This window comes from Lytechinus variegatus, chromosome 7 (assembly GCF_018143015.1).
Source record: "Lytechinus variegatus isolate NC3 chromosome 7, Lvar_3.0, whole genome shotgun sequence".
Lineage (NCBI taxonomy): Eukaryota > Metazoa > Echinodermata > Echinoidea > Temnopleuroida > Toxopneustidae > Lytechinus > Lytechinus variegatus.
This window is the reverse complement of record NC_054746.1, coordinates 865,448-884,880: the sequence shown is the minus strand read 5'-3', so window position 1 is coordinate 884,880 and position 19,433 is coordinate 865,448. Positions and strand designations below refer to the sequence as shown.

The window sequence follows — 19,433 nt, the reverse complement described above, 5'->3', positions numbered from 1 at the left end:
ACTATTGGGTTCAAATGACTCTATTTATAAACTTTGACTAGGGAAAATAATGAAAACACACATTTTCCAAATATCAAAAGCCCAAGCTTTCTTTGGCATCAGATCCATTCAATGCATCAATGCCAATGCCATAGACATGACAATGGCAACCAAAGAACATTTCACACAGAAAAAAATGGAGGTGCTTACATATGGCAATGGCATTGTAGTCCAGAATTGTTTATAAATGAAAATATTCACAAGGTATTATTTTAGCAGTAACTTTCTTAGTTGTTAACACTGAAAGGGCGACATCATCTAATTGTCATTGACTTATCATTTGTGTACAGATTAACATGAAGTAAGCAAAACAGCTCATAATCATTAAAGTACATGTAAGTTAGACTTGTTGTTATTATCATTAAACTACTGGTAATCATTTTCCAATTCATGGCAGTGATTGGAATAATCTCTCAGGATGCCACCTGCCCGACACAAATATAAATTCTGACATGACTCGCCTCTCAAATGAAAGAGCAAAATCTTCACAGCATACTGCTTGCTACATCCCAGTTTAGCTTTTAGAATGCAATGCAACTTGATTATTCTCTGTTTGAACCATTAAGGTTATGATATAACCTTGTCCTCTGTTGGGACTTTGTGTGGTCAAATAAGGTTGGTAATGCTTATTTTCTCTTGTTCTTCAGGATGAATGCTTGATTTTTTGACACTGTCAGTTTTTATTGCTGATATTCATCATCATGATCATATAGGTCTAACTTGGCTCTAAAGTAAAATTAAATTTGTTTTTCTAAATAAGAAAGATAGGTTGTTTGGTGACAATTCAGACCAACTTTGGTAAACAAAAATGTAAATCTTTAATTTTGAGCATATTTTTTGTGTTGGCCCTGTATTGGTAGAAAGTTAAGAGTTTACTTTCCACAAATACAGCCTTCACTGTACTACAGGGCCACACAAAATTTAAAAATACTGTATGCTAAAAATCTAAGTGTTTGAGCACTCTGGTAAAAAAAAAAATCCCTAAGTAAATACTAATAGTGAAAAAAATCATAACTGTAATGGAACAGAGTATTTTTCATAACAAAATATATGTTTTAAAGACGTTTTAAATATTGCTTGTTGCATGAATCTACCCATCTACAAAAGTACAACACTACTTATATTATAAGTTACAACTCACAGCAGATTCACTGTCCATGCCAGTGGCGTAACTATGGGGGGGGCATGGGGGGGGCACGTGCCCCCCCCAATCGGCTGACCAAAAAAAAAAAAAAAAGGGGTAAAGAAGAAAAAGAGAGAGAAAGGAAGAGAAACGTAGTGGGAAAGAAAACATTGTTCATTATAATGTTATATTATATCATAATTATGCTATGTTATACTACATAAGAAACATTTTTTTCATAACTTTATGAGACATAATTTGCTCAGGGCCTATGTCTTCATTGTTCCTGGTGCTCGCATTGTCTGTTTACCGAGAAATATAATCATATACCATATACCACCACACCACATACACCAAACTGCCAAATATATTTCCTCGCACTTCGAGTTTAATATTATTGTTTTATGTACAATAGTATGCTTCTTTTTCATGACTACTTATAGTGATTGCCCCATTTTAAGGTCTTAATATAAAACATTTCCTGTCCGTGCTCACGTTCGCAGTAGTGGATTGGTGAAGTATGAATTCCTAGAATCAGTCCTTAAAATGTCCCTTTTTCTAATCTGAATATCAAAAATTTTCAGCTCGCGCTTCGCGCTCGCATCATTTGGTTAGTAAACTATGCATGGTCTTCGTGGATTCCTACAAACAAGCCTTAAAATGCCCCTCTTCAGTTCTGAATTTCCTAAATTTTCAGCTCGCGCTTCGCGCTCGCAAGATTTGATTAGTGAGATGGGTATGTTAATCATGATTACAAGTGCTTTATGTGCATGTTTAGATGCAATCCTAACAAAATAAGCAAGCGCTTATTGGCACTCGCATTAGATTACTACGGTGAGATGTGTATAATCTTAATGGATTCCTAAAATATAGTCCTTAAAATCTTCCTATTTGGGGGTCAATATTTACAAAAAATTCAGCTCGCGCTTCGCGCTCGCATTATTTAGCGAGACAAGTACGTATCATGATTACAAAAGATTGATTACATTGTCCTTTATTAGGTCTGAATTTAAAAAATTTTAAGCTCGCGCTCGCATTATTTGACCAGTGAGCGACATTTCCGCCGCTCACTTAGTGACTCAAAATTTTTGCTGGTGCCCCCCCAATGCCATGACCCACGGTACGCCACTGGTCCATGCCATGATTCATGAATGATTTTGTTGCACAGTACGGTTGTATTTAGGCTATTTGACCCAGGGAGCTCCCGCCTGGGTTAGGTTGCATGCTAGTTAGATAGAGACATCGTAGTATCATACTCATAGACATTGTAACACCCTCTTTAGAGTTATATTCTAAAAGTAAAGCAGTTGATCGAGTAGACAGCAATAACCGTCGTTTCTGGGGATTTATTCAACAATTTCTGACATTTTACTACAATCCCCATTTACCGACGGCAATGTGTCAGTACGAGCCTTCATGTGTAATCTGGTCCGACAATTCGGCGGACGGGTTTTGTCCAGATTTGTTACTTCTTTTAGATTCTAAATGACATTATATTATCTTGGACGAAGGTCCACTATATTCGTTAGACTCTAATCTTTCTATTGATATCATATACAGTTTATAATATTATAGCGGGATGGAAAATAGAGATTTGTTTGTTTGGGTAAAGAAGTTCGTTCGCCTTCTTCCATTGTTTACATTCCTTAAAGGTGTTGATTTCGTTTGCTAGTTTTTCTGGGCCAGGCTAGCGATTGGAATGTGGAAGTGAAAGAGGGCAAACTGACTGGGTTGCTAGGCGTTCAGGACTAATAGAAGTCCATTGGAACTTCAGTTATTTACTACTTTGCTTCTTATTCATGTTCTTCGGCTCGCTTGCATTCTTCAGTGATTAAAGAGAGAGAGAGCGAGAGTGTGAACAGGTGTGGAAGCAAGGAGTGAATTCCTTGGTGGAAGTGAGCTGTGAGTGGGAGTGGCTGAAGTGACAAGAGTCGCAAAAGAGGATTAATTGACTGAGAGAGCAGTTGGGGGAGTGGTTAAGAGAGTTACGTAAGTTGGAAGAATAATGGAAAGCCGAAGAACTTGAATTTGGAATCGGAGTACACAATAATTAAGTTCCGTTTTATATACTTACATTATAGGCGGATTAATTTCGCACATTACACCAAAGGTGATAGGGTCGACTTGGAAAGGCTTTTTCGCCACGCGGTGTTTGACCAAAAAGGGGATAAAAAGGGAGTGATTAGTTGCCAAGGGGCAGTTTTTCGTTCCCGATTTGTTTTGCCGCCGTAGGCCATGTCGGTTTGATTTTTGTCTGTCGTCGGTCGTCCAGCCCAGAGATGCGACATTTATTATTATCCAGCATGTAATTTGACTTTGATTTAGAATAAAACCTGATACACAACTTAACTTCATCGAACTTGTCATTCTTTGACTCCCGTCCTTTTTTTGTACGTGGGCAGCGCAAGACGGTGGGCGGCCACCGGCCGTCTTGCAAAGCTGTGCCGCTACAAAATTGGTAGTACGGATGGGGTCGACCGTCATCTTCAGCATGTTCGGGGAACGTTTTAGTCCTTCAGTCTGGTTTTACGCATAAACACAATGTTTATCGGACATTGAGATAAATTCAACAAGGAGAGCTTCACTTCATGTCACCGGTTCCGGCTTATTTTTTGTTCGAGGATGTGAATTGATATTATTTTAACTTTAACGTTGGAGAGAGAAATTCAGCTGCAGGGGTTGGATTGAGCCCCCACATCGCCCGGGTTTTCGACGTTGGGACCTTACATGTGCCGTTGAGCTCAGGAGAAAGAACCCTTCGTCCTGGGACTCACGCGTGGCTGCATTGTAGCGAGGAGTCGAGGGACCTGTGAAAACCACTGCAAATAGACCTGACGGGGTAGCATAGCTGGTTTCCACTAAAACCCTCCGGATTAGTTGGTACCGACGAAGTCTGGTGATTTCACATTACACTGCGGTGAGAGGAGTCGTTTAACTGCGCGAGAATCGTCTTGGAAGGGGCTGTAAAGGAACTCAGCAGGGCGATTGCTTTTCCTTTGGTCGTCTCATGAGGATGGATTGAGGTTAGGTACTGAAGGCCGCAGGCGCTAGTCCGGCTCGGGGAGTTGGACGCTATCGAGGAGCTCCGAGACATCGTTCTTCCAACCAACGCTTCGACACGGCCCTTCATCTTCGTCATCGACGTGGTGTGGTAGACCCTGTCTTCGATATCTTCGACGGTGGAAGCTGGCACTGTCGTTTGGAAGCCGATAGCCTTGGCGAGTGAAGCAGCAGGAGTCGCTGGTATGTAGTGAAGCCCTTGTTAAGATTTTTCCAGAACAGTCATTCACATTTAATGTAGACTCTCATATTACAAACTATAAGATATGCTTGATATGTATCTGAAAAGATATGAACTCGTTATCTTCTCAACATGACGATGTGTTAAGATATGTGTGTAGCTATGCAGTTTGTTATTATGTCTGTTTTGCATTAGTGTGCATTGGGATCTGAAGGAGATAGCACAAATAAATTCTGCAAATACACCACTAGACAGAATAATAATAGTAAAAATCTAGATTCTGGTAGTGTTCTTTGGCAACACATGAAAATACATCTTCAGAAAATCTATATAGAATTTGCAGTCTTTTGTGCTTACCTTTATGTCAGACCCCCAATGTTTATTGTGATCTGGACTTACACATTTCACAATTTTAACTAAATGCCTTTTTTCCTAGGTTCTGCGTCTGGTTCGATTGGTTACCTTTCTCTCCCAGAGTTAGATAGTGGACTATTTTATAAGTGTTATAACTGAAGGTTTATCGTAGTTGAGGTTGCGTCTCCTTTCAGTAGTATTCACATATACATAGTAAAATTATGGCTGAAAAGTTAGTTGAAGATTTAGTAACCGGTTTAACCGGAGCATTACAAAGGTGTAGGTTTACCCCTAGTGATAGAAGTACCAGACTTGAGAGATTTTCTGGACAAGGTGGCATTTCCCTTACCAAATGGTTAGAAGAAATAGATCTTTATTGTGAACAATACCAAATCTCTGAAACTCAAAAAGTGCGGCATAATCAGAGCAAATTTGGAAGGTGCAGCACGTAAAAAAAGTTGTTTTTCGGGGAAATAAGATACTAAAAGTATTATTGAACTATTTCAAAAACATTTTGGAAAGAAATAAACTGTGCAATCTTTGCAGCAAGCCTTTTATGAAATCCAATCGAAGTCTGGTGTTTCTGACCAGGAAAATTTGTTAGGGACCACTTTTTCTAATTTGTTTCCTTCCTTTTCACCTGAACAACTCATTCAAATGCAGAAAATGGACCCAGAACTGAGATTTGTGTGGGAACGGTGGAGTGCGCACTGGAAACCGGGGGATAAATTTCCCGCACGTTTTTTAGAACCGGATAGTTTGAAACAATGGTTATATCAATGGTCTAATTTTACTGTTAAAGATGGAATATTAGGAAGGAAGGTTCTTGATCCTTTATTTGGTAATATATTTCAAATTTTACTCCCACAGTGTTTGCGTAAGAGTATTTTAGTTGGATGTCTTGATGAATGGGGACATCAAGGTAGAAATAAAACTGAACAATTAGCTAGGTCAAAGAGTTTATTGGCCTGGCATGGCTCGTGATATAAAATTTTATGTTAAAAGATGTATTAAATGTGCTAAGGCAAAGGAGATGCAGCCTCGGGTAAGAACCCCAATGAGACATCTAATGGCATTTAGTCCATTGGAAATTATTGCTATTGATTTTGTTAAGTTAGATCCTGGTAAGGGAGGATTTGAGGATGTACTTGTTATTACAGATGTATATACGAAATTAGCTCAGGCAATCCCTTGTAGAAATCAACACGCCTCAACAGTAGCTAAAGCTCTACAAGAGCACTGGTTCACAAAGTATGGAATTCCAAATAGAATTCATAGCGCTGGATCAGCGTGATAGACGTAGATGGCCTGAATTATTGCCTCATCTTGTCTACATGTATAATACCACCCCCCACGAAACTACGAGGGTCAGCCCTTTTGCTCTTATGTTTGGTAGGAAAGAGCGTATTCCTTTAGATCATTTGTTGGGTGTGTCTGATGTAGAATGGGAACAAGACTTTGTTAAAGAACAAGCCGAGTTGGTTGAGAGGGCTCAAAAGGTTGTCAGAGAAAGGACCGACAAGTTAGCAGCCCGGAATAAGGCCCGAGCTGATGCAAATATCTCTGCAAGTCCCCTCCCCTGGGCATAGGATCTCTTGTTTACTTAAAGAAGTGTGCTTTTAGTAAAAGACACAAGTTGGAGAATGTTTGTTTTGATGAATTATATGTTGATTGGATAAATCCTACTGAGGATATTTATCGTATCCGACCTTAATGGAGGTAATCCAAAGATAGTGAATCGTAGGCTAGTAACGAAAGTACCTTCTGAATCAGAAGTGGTTGACCAAAATATGGAAGATTTTGGGTTATGAGAGAAGGAAAATCATTGCTAGCTACAAGGATTCTAGAAAAGATTTTGAGGATGAATATGTTTTAGTACCAGAAAGAGTAACTACAGAAACAGTAGGGGAGAGTACTGGTCTAACCAGAGTACGGATGGGGGCGTACAAGTGGGCGTACCAGAGGCGGAACAAGTGTCGTCCAGATGAGATCTTAAAGACAAAATAAAGGCATTCATTCTAATCCATACAACTTACCTAAGTCTGTATTGGAAAAATAAAGTAATAAGTAAACAATTAAAAATTTACCTTGGGTCTCTGGGCTGGACTCCGCCTTCAATTATTTATGACGATGACAGTTTTATTATTTGTGAAACGATTAGTAGGGAGTGGGGTAAGGAGCATGAATTTGGAAGTAGGTGGTAAATAACTAATATTGAGATGTTTTGGAGAAGGGGACTCAACTTTGAAAGAATGGTACATAATACAAATACATAGGGATCTGTTCTGGGTTTGGGAGCACCCTTCCCTGCCGGATGCACCCCATAACAGAAAGGGGGAAGGAGCTATACCTACGTAGAATAGTAAGTTTTTGTCAGACACATTTTTGGATTTAATTAGTTTTTTATTGTGGGATAAATGATGTACATTAGTGATTATGAGTTATATGTATGATTGCTTGGTTCTATTGATTGACTGGCCCAGTTTGGTTTGCCGACATGGATCATTTAATATATTTTGTGATATTAATTAATCTGTAAATATGTAATTATATTTGTCCTTATAGGAAAACTACATATCAGACGGCAGGATGGTGTCAAACGGAACTGGAGGAGGCATGGGATATCCACCTCTGATGGTAGTGTTGACATCATCCCAAAGTCTTGGTAAATGGTAGAAAACAAGTAATGTTTGGGTTATTTTTTTTGTCCATGTAAAAGGACTTGTAAAATTTGAACAAATGAAAAAAGGGATTTTTTTAAACAATTGTTATATTTTTAATGTGGAAGTTTACCTTAGAGGTGCACTATGTCATCTGTTTGGAAGCAAAGGATGAATTGTACATAAAAAAAAAAAAAAAAAAACACTGTAAAGTAATGATTCTGAAAGTATAACACATAAAATAATAGTAACTTTCAGAATAACCGTCATTATTTGTAAGCATAGCAGAGCGAGGTCTAACATGTGCATGCATGCTGTCCAATATCAAAATATTTATTGTTTACTGTTTATGATGCATGTTCATGGTTGATATATAATGCCTGAAGTTGATTGTTCATGGTTTACAATTACAACCCATCCATTGATTAATGTTCGATTGATTAATAAACACTTTTACTAGGGCATTATACAAGTATGCTGATGCAAAATATTTTTTTTAGTATCATTTTGGACATAAAACATGCACTTGTTAACTCGGGTTATTTATAGTTTTCAATCAATATTTTTGATATAACTAGTTGTGCATAAGAGGTATAATGAAGGTTTAATAGATGTTTAGAGGTTGAATTTGTAACTAAACCTTTCAATTCATTTTTTCAGGGGTCTGGAGTGTTCATCTTTGAAGGGGTGATGTCATCGATGAAGCAGCAGGAAGCTTGGGTCATCCACTTCCCAATGCCTATACGTTGACATTCCCCTGATGGAAGCTCTCCAAATCCTATTTTTAATTGAAGGTACAGGTACAATGTATATACATGCAATTTATTTGCCAAAAAGGGAAGATTTTGAAATAACAATATTTGGCATAAATATAGAACGATGTTGAAATGTTTATATTGTTTATGACAAATTGTAAGTGTCATGGATGGACGACCGTCAGTATCAACAAATCTTTTTTTCCTTATTTTTTGCGATCTTATGGAACAGATCGATTCAGTAGGGGAGAGTTATAGCGGGATGGAAAATAGAGATTTGTTTGTTTGGGTAAAGAAGTTCGTTCGCCTTCTTCCATTGTTTACATTCCTTAAAGGTGTTGATTTCGTTTGCTAGTTTTTCTGGGCCAGGCTAGCGATTGGAATGTGGAAGTGAAAGAGGGCAAACTGACTGGGTTGCTAGGCGTTCAGGACTAATAGAAGTCCATTGGAACTTCAGTTATTTACTACTTTGCTTCTTATTCATGTTCTTCGGCTCGCTTGCATTCTTCAGTGATTAAAGAGAGAGAGAGCGAGAGTGTGAACAGGTGTGGAAGCAACGGGTGAATTCCTTGGTGGAAGTGAGCTGTGAGTAGGAGTGGCTGAAGTGACAAGAGTCGCAAAAGAGGATTAATTGACTGAGAGAGCAGTTGGGGGAGTGGTTAAGAGAGTTACGTAAGTTGGAAGAATAATGGAAAGCCGAAGAACTTGAATTTGGAATCGGGGTACACAATAATTAAGTTCCGTTTTATATACTTACATTATAGGCGGATTAATTTCGCACATTACACCAAAGGTGATAGGGTCGACTTGGAAAGGCTTTTTCGCCACGCGGTGTTTGACCAAAAAGGGGATAAAAAGGGAGTGATTAGTTGCCAAGGGGCAGTTTTTCGTTCCCGATTTGTTTTGCCGCCGTAGGCCATGTCGGTTTGATTTTTGTCTGTCGTCGGTCGTCCAGCCCAGAGATGCGACATTTATAGAGATGCCAACTTTTGGAAATCAGAATTAGGGAGGATTTGCAACCGCCACCAAATTATGTGCGCGTAGCGCACATCTCGAGCGCAGAGCGCTCGACCCTTGCGACCGGGGTCCGGGGGCCCGCCTTAGGGCCCTGGAAGCTCTGGGTTTCTAGATGCTCTCTGGTGCAATCTGACCCTTATTTTGGGGCATTTCACATGTTTTGAAATAAACATTGTTCCCACTTTTTTAACATCAAAAATATCAAATATGCATTTTCACATGTTATTTATAAAAAATGAGGGGACAAAAGAAGTACCTGTTCAACAACAATAATAAGGATGAATTATCACTATCGGCTATAGGCAGGTTATGTTCCACTATAAATCCAGTAAAGAAAAGCTCAGCGCTGGTCCCTTGCTTGGTGAAATAAAGACAACAGGGTACTAGTGGACCTCGAAGTCGAAGATCTTGTCATCGCAATGTCCGCGTCCGTAGGCTAGGCCTATGCCGTTTGCTCCCGAATGAAAGTGCTTCCGAATTATCATCACGACCTCCCTGCTAAACTGAAATGTCCACGCTGCAAATTGCGCAAAATGCATGGTAAATTCCTCTTTCCGACTTCCGAACACACAGGTACTGGAGACTATATTCAGTCTTATACTTCTGAGACCATTTCTTGGTCTTCTTTTGTTGATTTTCCGCCATTTCGTGTCAATATCAACCCATCAATACGCCGAAATCACACACCGATATTCCATCACACGACTCGACAAATCCAGTGGCCGCGAGCGCACACGCCTCGCGAAGCTAGCCGGGCCTACCGGCCTGGTGCACAGTGGATTCCCGTTGGGCATATCACATGCACCAGCTTTTCGCTGCTCCTTATTTGTCTACTTTTCACACAGAATTTAGTAGCAGCGAACGTAATGGAGTTACTACAGGGCAGTTCCATAAAATAGTAAACCTTTTGGTCAAAATTACAAAATCCTACAAACAAAACAAATTAGGTATCACATGAAAGCTAAGAAACTGAAATGTATAAATCTGAAAGAAATAATTTCAAACAATGTATCGTTTCATTTTGACAAGGTATTGAAATCACCATAGCAACAAAACAGAATTTTACTTATTTTCAAAGGTCAAGTTTGCAACAAATTTTAAACCTTTTATAAGCTTTGAAATAATTAAAGTTGGATGTTGTCCAAGTTGTTATTATGTCAGGTTTCTAAAAAATAAGTTAGGTTTTTTCTATTTTTCTTAAATTTCTTAAACCGAATATATTAAAAGCAGGCACTTTCAAATGTACGTCCGACCCCTTTTCACATACACTTTTTTTCTTACAAGCAAAACAAAAGCAGATAAATTTTCCCAAAGTCAGATGCAAAGCAAGCTTGGTTTGTTTAATATATACACCAGAAGGTAGCTCACCACTAGTCCGGGATTTCAAGATAAGTGGGGGTCGGACGTACAACTTTTTTGTACGTCCGACCCCCTGTACGTCCGACCCCTTTGAAACTTTTTTTTATGAAGTTATCTTTCACTGCTCAGATGTTTTTTGCAAAAGTTTAATATCATAACATCTTTTACTCATATCAATCTTTCAAAATTGAATACAAATTTCAATTTCAATCTAGTTTAAAATGACCTTTTTTGTATTTCTTAACCCAACAAATACTGGGGGCAAAATTCACCTTCCATCTTTAACATTTTGCATGATAGTTCTTTAACACACCCTGATATAGCTGTATAGTTTTATTCGTTTTTTCTTTGAAGTCTTGCACAAGTTTTGAGACAAATTTCACAAAGAATACCTCACATTTTTGACAACATGTAGATTTTTAAATGATGATATCATCTTCAAGAAATGGTGATTTATTTGTGTATTGTGTGCATATTCAATGGAAACTGCCTTCCTTCATCTCAAATTATCACATACATGTAACCTAATGAATTTAGTGGTAATTATGACTGAATAACAGCCTGCAGAAAATTAAAAAAGAAAATAAAAAGTAAAAACCTACAAATACATGAGAAATTTAATAAACAAAGAAGTTCCATATAAAAGTAGAAATTGCCCCTTCCCCTCAATCTCAGGTACAGCAATTGCCCCTCTATGAGAAATAGATCTGCCCATTTGCTGTAATGATACATGGATGTCTAGACTATTCTACTTTTGCCTATAGGGGTGTAAGTTAAGAAAATGTGAAGGGTTATTCATTTAATTTTGACTTGTTCTCATTTCTTTATTTCTGCATCAACCTTGTTCAAACTTGGTACAAATGATCGTTGGTTGATACCATGTGCGTGTTGATGAGGTCAAAGGTCATCTAGGGGTCAAAAGGTCAAAAGATAGGAGGCCATTTAGTCATTTTCTGACAGATTTTGTTTAAATCAATTTTTTTGTTTGCATCAATATTGTTCAAACTTGAAATACAAAATCAGAGGGTAATACAATATTTTTGTTGATGAAGATGATAATTCCTAAGGTTTTTTAAGGGGTCAATAGGTCACTTTTGCTCATTTTGTTATTCAAGGTCAATTGTTCAAGCTTTCTAGGGATCAAAAGTTAACTTTTGATACTGGTAGTTTTTTTATGTGTATTGTATTCAAATGTATTCAAACTTGGAACAAATTATCAGTGGGTAGTACCACATATTTGTTAAAGAGGATGGAGAGGTCAAATGTCATCTAGGTGTAAAAATGTCAAATGACATATTTCTGCATTAATTTTGCCCAAACTTGGAAGAAAACGATCAGTGGGAAAAATTACATACTGTTCTTGAGGATGGAGAGATCAAAGGTCATCTAGGGGTCAAAAGGTCATATTGCATTTTTTTTTATTGCAACATCAGGGAAGACTCATGGTTCGTAACCCACCTTGTAAAAACAAAGTTTGTAACAGAACAAGTTTTGTTAATGTTGAAGAAATTCTTTGTCATGTCTTTTGCAAACCATTAAAAAAATACATTTTACTTGAAGTTTAACAGTATTCTGCATTGTGTGAATAGTTGAGTTGTTTCATTATTGATGTGATCTAAAAATGTAGATATCAAAATGGAAACAGTTTAAACCCACTGACTCATTTGTAATAGATATGAGGTGCATTTTGCTTGACTGTACGAAAATCAGTATGGGGGTCGGACGTACACTGTCTGAATACATGTCAACTTTAATCAAGCATAACTCTTCACCAGCATTAGATTCATTTGTTAATTCTGTCTTATGTGAAAGACAACTAACCAAACAATATGTATATTAAAAAAAATCCAGTTTAGAATGTCTATGTTTTGTGTAACTGATCTTCAAAGGGGGTCGGACGTACAGTGTGCAAATATTTTGCACAATGTACGTCCGACCCCTTCAAAGTGTACGTCCGACCCCAAATAGATCAGCCTGTAACTAAAACAAGGCAATGCCTATCAATTTCTTTGCTTCATTTCTTGTAAGATTCATCCTTTAGCTATCACCTCATATTAGAATTTTAGTACCTGCAACACAAAAATCACAGAGATTTTGACATGAAATCTAAAAGCATAAAACCTGCTTTCGTCTGATGTACGTCCGACCCCTCACATTTTTGCCCATATTTTCTATTCTTCATATTGCAGCCTGGTCCTGTCATGGTGTAATGATAACCTAGGTCACATGTTATGATGTACTAAAATAAATAAAACACTGCCATCAAATTAAAGGAGATACAGCTCTTAAATGTGTCCGAATGTACGTCCGACCTTTATGGAATGACCCTACATGCTAAAGTTAGCAGACGATACATGTCCTTCCAATCCAATTTGATCAATGCAAAAAAATTGTAATTTCGGGAGGATAAGGATGGTAATCGTAAGGGCGGGAGTTGGGATGAATTTTCGGGAGCCTCCCGATGAAATCGGGAGGGTTGGCATCTCTGCATTTATTATTATCCAGCATGTAATTTGACTTTGATTTAGAATAAAACCTGATACACAACTTAACTTCATCGAACTTGTCATTCTTTGACTCCCGTCCTTTTTTTGTACGTGGGCAGCGCAAGACGGTGGGCGGCCACGGCCGTCTTGCAAAGCTGTGCCGCTACAATATTTTGAAAATATACGTTACCGATGAGTTTTTCCCCGGGTTATTCCTTATTTTTTGACCGATCTGCCGGAGAGGAAAATATGGCAGCCGTCAACGAGTTGTGCTTTTATCAAGGCGTTCCGATTAAATTTTCGATATCTTGGCCAATCAATGCGAGCGACAAGTTCCGAACGCACGCACATCAATATGTCCAAGCGCAGCGCAAAGCAGCGGCACAAATCGCGTTAGGTAGCGACTGGTAAATACGTCTGTAATGATGAAGACGTCATCCAAAAAGATGGCAACTTACCTTGACCAACGAAAGGATCGAAGATGACGATGTTTCGATCATCATTTCAAAAGAACTAGCGGTAAATGAGGTCTAAGGTACGATATTTCTGAATTTTAAACATTTTTTCGTAAATATGGATGTGATTTTTTTTTCGTAATATGACATTTTATGTACAAAAAACAATCGGAAAATCGGGTTCCCGCTGTTCGATCTAACGTTACTGCTAAAATACGTTGTCTGTACGTCCGGGCCTCCAAGCTTTTCAGTCTATGTATTGGTGAGTGGGCCAACGCAGTTCAGCAGAACAACCAAAATACAGAGACTGAAGCTTTTGGTCTATTGATCGAGCTGCAAAGTATCATTATCAACGATCGTTCAACTTCACAACGCCGCATCTCGACCTACGACAGGTCTTCGCTGATCTGCAGCCCGACGCCGTAGGCATAGTTCGATGAGCGTGTTCCGCTGGTTCAGCCGAGTGGCGTGATAGATTACTTATTCGTAGCAAACCATGTTACAAATCAACTTTTGACACAAGGGACAAAAGAAATGAGTCATTCAAATTTACCTGAATTTCTTTTCTCTTTGCTGCTGCAGAGGCAATAACAAAGGAAACAAAAAGTATGAAAGAAAAAATATTTTTTGCTTTGATGGTCGTCATTTTCAGCTCTCCATAAATCTGCCACATTGAACATACGGAACGCCACCTGTAGTGTTGGTTAAGTTATTAATACACATAGAGATATATGTGGTATCATTATTGTTATTATTATTATTATTATTATTATTATTATTATTATTATTATTATTATTATTATTATTATTATTATTATCATTATTATTATCATTATTATTATCATTATCATTGTTATTATTATTATTATTATTATTATTATTATTATTATTATTATTATTATTATTATCATTATTATTATTATTATTATAATTTCCATTGTCCACAACTTGATGTTCTGTTAGTATATTAAACAGCAACCGGACTTCTTCCAGAAATCTAGGGTTATTGTTCTACAGTGCGTATTAAAAAAGTTTACACTTAGAAAAAAACCCTGTAAAATTATACATTTGTAATATTCTGAAGACTTATGCACATTTTAACATTGGTACAGATCCATTTAAATAAATGACGATAAAACGATAAAAATGATAAAGTTAGTGAAAAATGATTTACGCAGAACCTTGAAATAGTTATGCGAACAAAAGTTGACCTTAATCATGAAAACATGTAGAATTTAGCTAGTAAAATTTATTTGAAGATATCTTTTACCTTTTTAAACTTGTTTCCTTGCCCAAAACACTTCGAAGAAGGCATTGCGATCCACCCCACTCCCCCACACACCAAAGCCATCGTGACGATATTTGCTTTACACTGACCTGTGATTTACATGTAATGGCTAAGGCTTGATTTTCATTTTGTAAATCATTGTCAAGCTTTGAAAAAGTGTGGAGAAACAAGTATTGAATGAAAAATGGAATGTAAACCCACTTTAAATGATAAAAACTTAGTGAAAAAATGCTGAAAATGTATGATATAAACTTTTGTTTAGATTCAGTTATGTCCTCAGATCCAGCTGGCACAAAAAGGGTAAAGGTTGTGCTTACTAAGTGTTGAAATTTCAATTTGGGTGGCAAAATTGCTACAAAATGCTAGAATGTATCCGTTTTATCTAAATTGACTGAAAGTGCAAGGAAATGTATAAGAAATGTTTCGCAGAGTAAGTTTGATATCGCCCTTTCCCCTTGACACAGCGTGAAAACGAGCATTTCTGCAAAAACAGATTTCTGCGAGCTTTACAAAAATGGACAGAGCTCACTCAAGTGTAACATTCTGTCAAATTTTTGACTTTCATTGGATAGATGAGACCCAAACCCGCTTATAATATATTTTTTTACTTTGTAAATAACAGACGCAAATTTATAGATAACACAATCTTACTTCAGAAGAATTTGCTATGACCCTTTGTCGGGTACTATTTCATCTACTTTTTTCTCTATTGAGTATGATCGTTTGTTATTCCGTGTAATTATCATATGGTTTCTCATATTTGTTTTGGTTTTTCTTTAATTTGCTATTAATTACCATTATGTTCGTTATGTTGCTTATTTCTGTGATTTGCTCTATTTGTTTTGTTTAGCAAAAAAAAAACTGAAGAAGGCCAGGGCTGAAAGCTTTGCAACATATGGTGTATACTCTGTTTCATTAAAAAATAATTCCATATAAAGCCTTAATGATTTTTAGTTGACTACACAATTTCCGCTTTCATGGGGTTCTTTATTTTTTTCAAAAATATTAAATTACAACACAATACATCCATAATATTCATTTAAAGATGTAATAATGGATTTCCATAAAAATAACCAGGATAACAGCTTTTTATATGCAATCAATCAAAATGACTTACACATCAAAATTTAATCTTAGAAAATAAAAATATAAAATTAGTAAGCCACAGTCATATGTTTGGTATGAGTGCGATGGCATATTTCCAACTTAAAAAAAAATGTTTTTTCCGAGAATGATGTCGTAAACACATTTCCATGCAATATACATGTAGGCCTATAACAATAATACTCTTTTCTCTTCTTTGTGATCACCATTTATCTTTGCAGCCTAGAAATTATGTTTATTCTGAAGGTGTGTAAGTGCGATCTATTCATTTTTTGTGTATTTTGAAATATAAAAAACACTTTCTTTAACCAAATTAGCAGTTACATAAGAAAATTGCATGAATAACTATTTCATTCACTTTCAAATGGAAAAGTCTATCAGATATGGCATAATTTTGATGCATTTAACAATTTGTCGTTAACATTCGACTAAGTTTTTATTCCAGAAGGAGCTAAATCCATGAAAAATATAATTTAAAAAATTCTTAGAAATTTATACTGATTGTTACATTTAAAAAAGAAAAACATGATATAGCACATATTCGTATCAAAATGAAACAAGGGAAAGTGGTGAATTAAAAACCTTGATTTACAGGGAAATTCAAAAAGTGAATTTAGCTCCTTTTGGAATAAAACTCTTCATTTATTAATGCATTCATTTACTCATATTTTAGATTCTATAAAAAATTTCTCCGTTGCTAATCTTCATATATATCATATTTTTTTCATAATAAAAATAATAGAGAAGGTACAATAAACCTCTACCAGTGGTGATGGGACAAACTCCCCTTCACTGGCAATAGGCAGGATAATGACACATGTATACAGTGCGTATCAAAAAAAAGTTTACACTTAGAAAAAATCGTGTAAAATCATACATTTGTCATATCCCGCAAATTTTTCCACGTTTTAACATTGGTACAGATCCATTTAAGCAAATGACGATATAATTGTCGAAAAATATTTCCGCTTGAGTGAGCAACACTTACTTTTGAAAAGTTAGTGAAAAATGATTTGCGCAGAACTTTGAAATAGTTAAGCGAATAAAATTAGACCATAATCATGAAGAACACATGGAATTTAGCAAGTAAAATGGATTTGAAGTTATCTTTTACCTTTTTTAAAACTTGTTTCCTTGCCCCAAACTCTTCGAAGAGTGCAATGCGCCCCATCCCACTCCCCAACTCACCGAGGCCATCGAGACGGTATTTGCTTTACACTGAGCTGTGATTTACATGAAATGGCTTATGCTTGATTTTCATTTTGTTAATCATTGTCAAGCATGGAAAAGGTGTGGAGAACAATATTAAATAAAAAATTAATTGTAAACCCAAATGATAAAAACATAGTGAAAAATGCTGGAGATGTCTCATATAAACTTTTGTTCAGATTCAGTTATGTCCTCAGATCCAGCTGGCACAAAAAGGGTGAAGGTTGTGCTTACTAAGTGCTGAAATTTCAATTTGGGTGGCAAAATAGCTACAAAATGTTTGAATTTATCCGTTTTATTTCAGTTGACTAAAAGTGCAAGGGAAATGTGTGAGAAATGTTGTGCAGGGTAAGTTTCCCCTTTCCCCTTGACACAGCGTGAAAACGAGCATTTCTGCGCAAACAGATTTCTGCGAGCTTTACAAAAACGGACAGTTCTCACTCAAATGTAACATTCTGTCAAATTTTTGAATTTCATTGGATAGATGAGACCCAAACCCAAGATTGCATGTGAAAAAATATATATTGTATATTTTTAATTCCCAGGGAATTTTCAAAGTGTAATTTTTTTTTGATACGCACTGTATACATGGTATAGTATTGATTGAACTGGTTTAATTCATATGTTACAATGCATAAGACTTAACGCACATAATTTATATTACATGTATATTACATATTAGAAAGCAGAATATTAATGTACACTTGACTAAAAGGAATGAAGTACAGTATGCGAAAAGAGACAAGCATGTTCAATGAAGAAGAAAGGTGATTGTATCAATGAAAGAGAGATATATAGAGGGATCAGATAGTAGGAAAATACAAAATAAAGAGAAACTATCACTTTGTGATGAAGATATATGCATTCATAATACAAGTACGCGTCACCACATTTTATACATTAGCATACACAATGATTATAAATAAATTGACCTTATATATATTCTGTAAAAAAATCATAATTATTTCAGAAGACTATAGTGCGATCAAACTAGAATATCTAGATATTTTTGCATTAAAATAAAAACTTCTCAAGCATGCATGGATTGGGTGGAAAAAGTCCGTAGCCATCTATCTAAGTACTAAATATGCAAAGTAAGTTCTCAAACGGCTATTCTTAATAGAATTTAAACCGTAACCGAGAGAGGGGCCTATAATTAAAATCTAAATCCTAACTACCAGAAAAATACCCTGTTTAAATTCTAATTGGTAAAAAAGTATTCGATTACCATTACACTTTTGTAATATGTTTACTGGCCCTTTGCCAAAGCTAATTACAGGCTTTAAATCGGGAACACATTGTTTTTCAATCCATTTTTTTTTTCAATTTATATTTATTCAAACTATTAAATGTATTTATTTATTCAATCCCATTTGGTATTAAAAAAAATAAAACTGACAAATTATAACAATATTCTGAGATACGATATGACAAACCATAATACAATGTAAAATGGTTTGAGAGCCTCAAATGCTAGAGCTTGCAGCACGGATGGATCCAGGTTCTTAAACAGAGGGGACGTAATAGCAAATCTGAAATTTTAGGGGTAGCAGATTACAATTTTCTAAGGTTTGGTGCCCCCTTCTTAGATCCGCTGCTTGCACCCAGGTATTGCTCCCGATAATTAAAGACAAGAATTGACCAATGAATTCAAATAAATAGAAGATGAATTATTAGATATATTATTCAGTTTCAAGTAAGTTTGGGATTGCATTCTCCATTCAAGATTATTTTTTTATGATTGTTTTTGTCTATTCCTGGGGATGGATGCGATGACGAGAATAAACCATTCATGTCTTTAGTGAGGTGCAGTTATTTACCATTCGAATTACCCCTCTCTTTTCCAAGTCAATGAGAAACTTGTATTCTTCTGGCATCTTGTGGCAATTCGATGTGTAATTGATTTTGACTTTTGGTTCGTAGTAATGATGGAGTATTGTCCGATTGTATGGATCTTTGTGGAATGGATAGAAACCATATAAAGTGATGTCTTCACATAGCTGAGTTGCGGCCGTGTACGCACCTATCCCAGAAGACGGATGAACGAGATGCCACAATCTGTTGGAAACAGAGATAATTCTATAAATTAGACAGATAAAACACACGAATGTTCCCACCGCAATCACATGTTTTGGATCGCAATTCTTTAGTGTTCATTATGAATAGAGGTTTCAATGTTATTAGTTTACCCCTCTCATCAACTTGAACAAATATTGATTACTAGTGACTGTTGTATTTCTTTCACATATTTAAATTCTGCTTCATAACTTATTTATCAACTACTTATATTTTGAAATAGAATGATATTTCTTTTTAAAGATAAAAGAATTTGGTAAAATAATG

General features: G+C 36.3%; 1 protein-coding gene and 1 long non-coding RNA gene across 2 annotated transcripts in view; one reads left to right on the top strand and one right to left on the bottom strand.

The window, feature by feature from the left end:
• LOC121418155 (uncharacterized secreted protein ARB_06907-like) overlaps nt 1–14,165 on the bottom strand; it is a 39,028-nt gene extending 24,863 nt beyond the window's left edge. Inside the window, exon 1 of the mRNA XM_041611873.1 lies at nt 14,043–14,165. Coding sequence (XP_041467807.1) covers nt 14,043–14,162 — 120 coding nt within the window. The 5' untranslated portion in view covers nt 14,163–14,165. The remainder of the gene's footprint in view (nt 1–14,042) is intronic.
• On the top strand, nt 3,120–7,650 carry LOC121418156. Its single transcript, XR_005970426.1, has 2 exons — nt 3,120–4,405; nt 7,323–7,650. It is a non-coding gene; the product is annotated as an uncharacterized LOC121418156 (long non-coding RNA).
• Nucleotides 14,166–19,433: the final 5,268 nt, after the last annotated feature.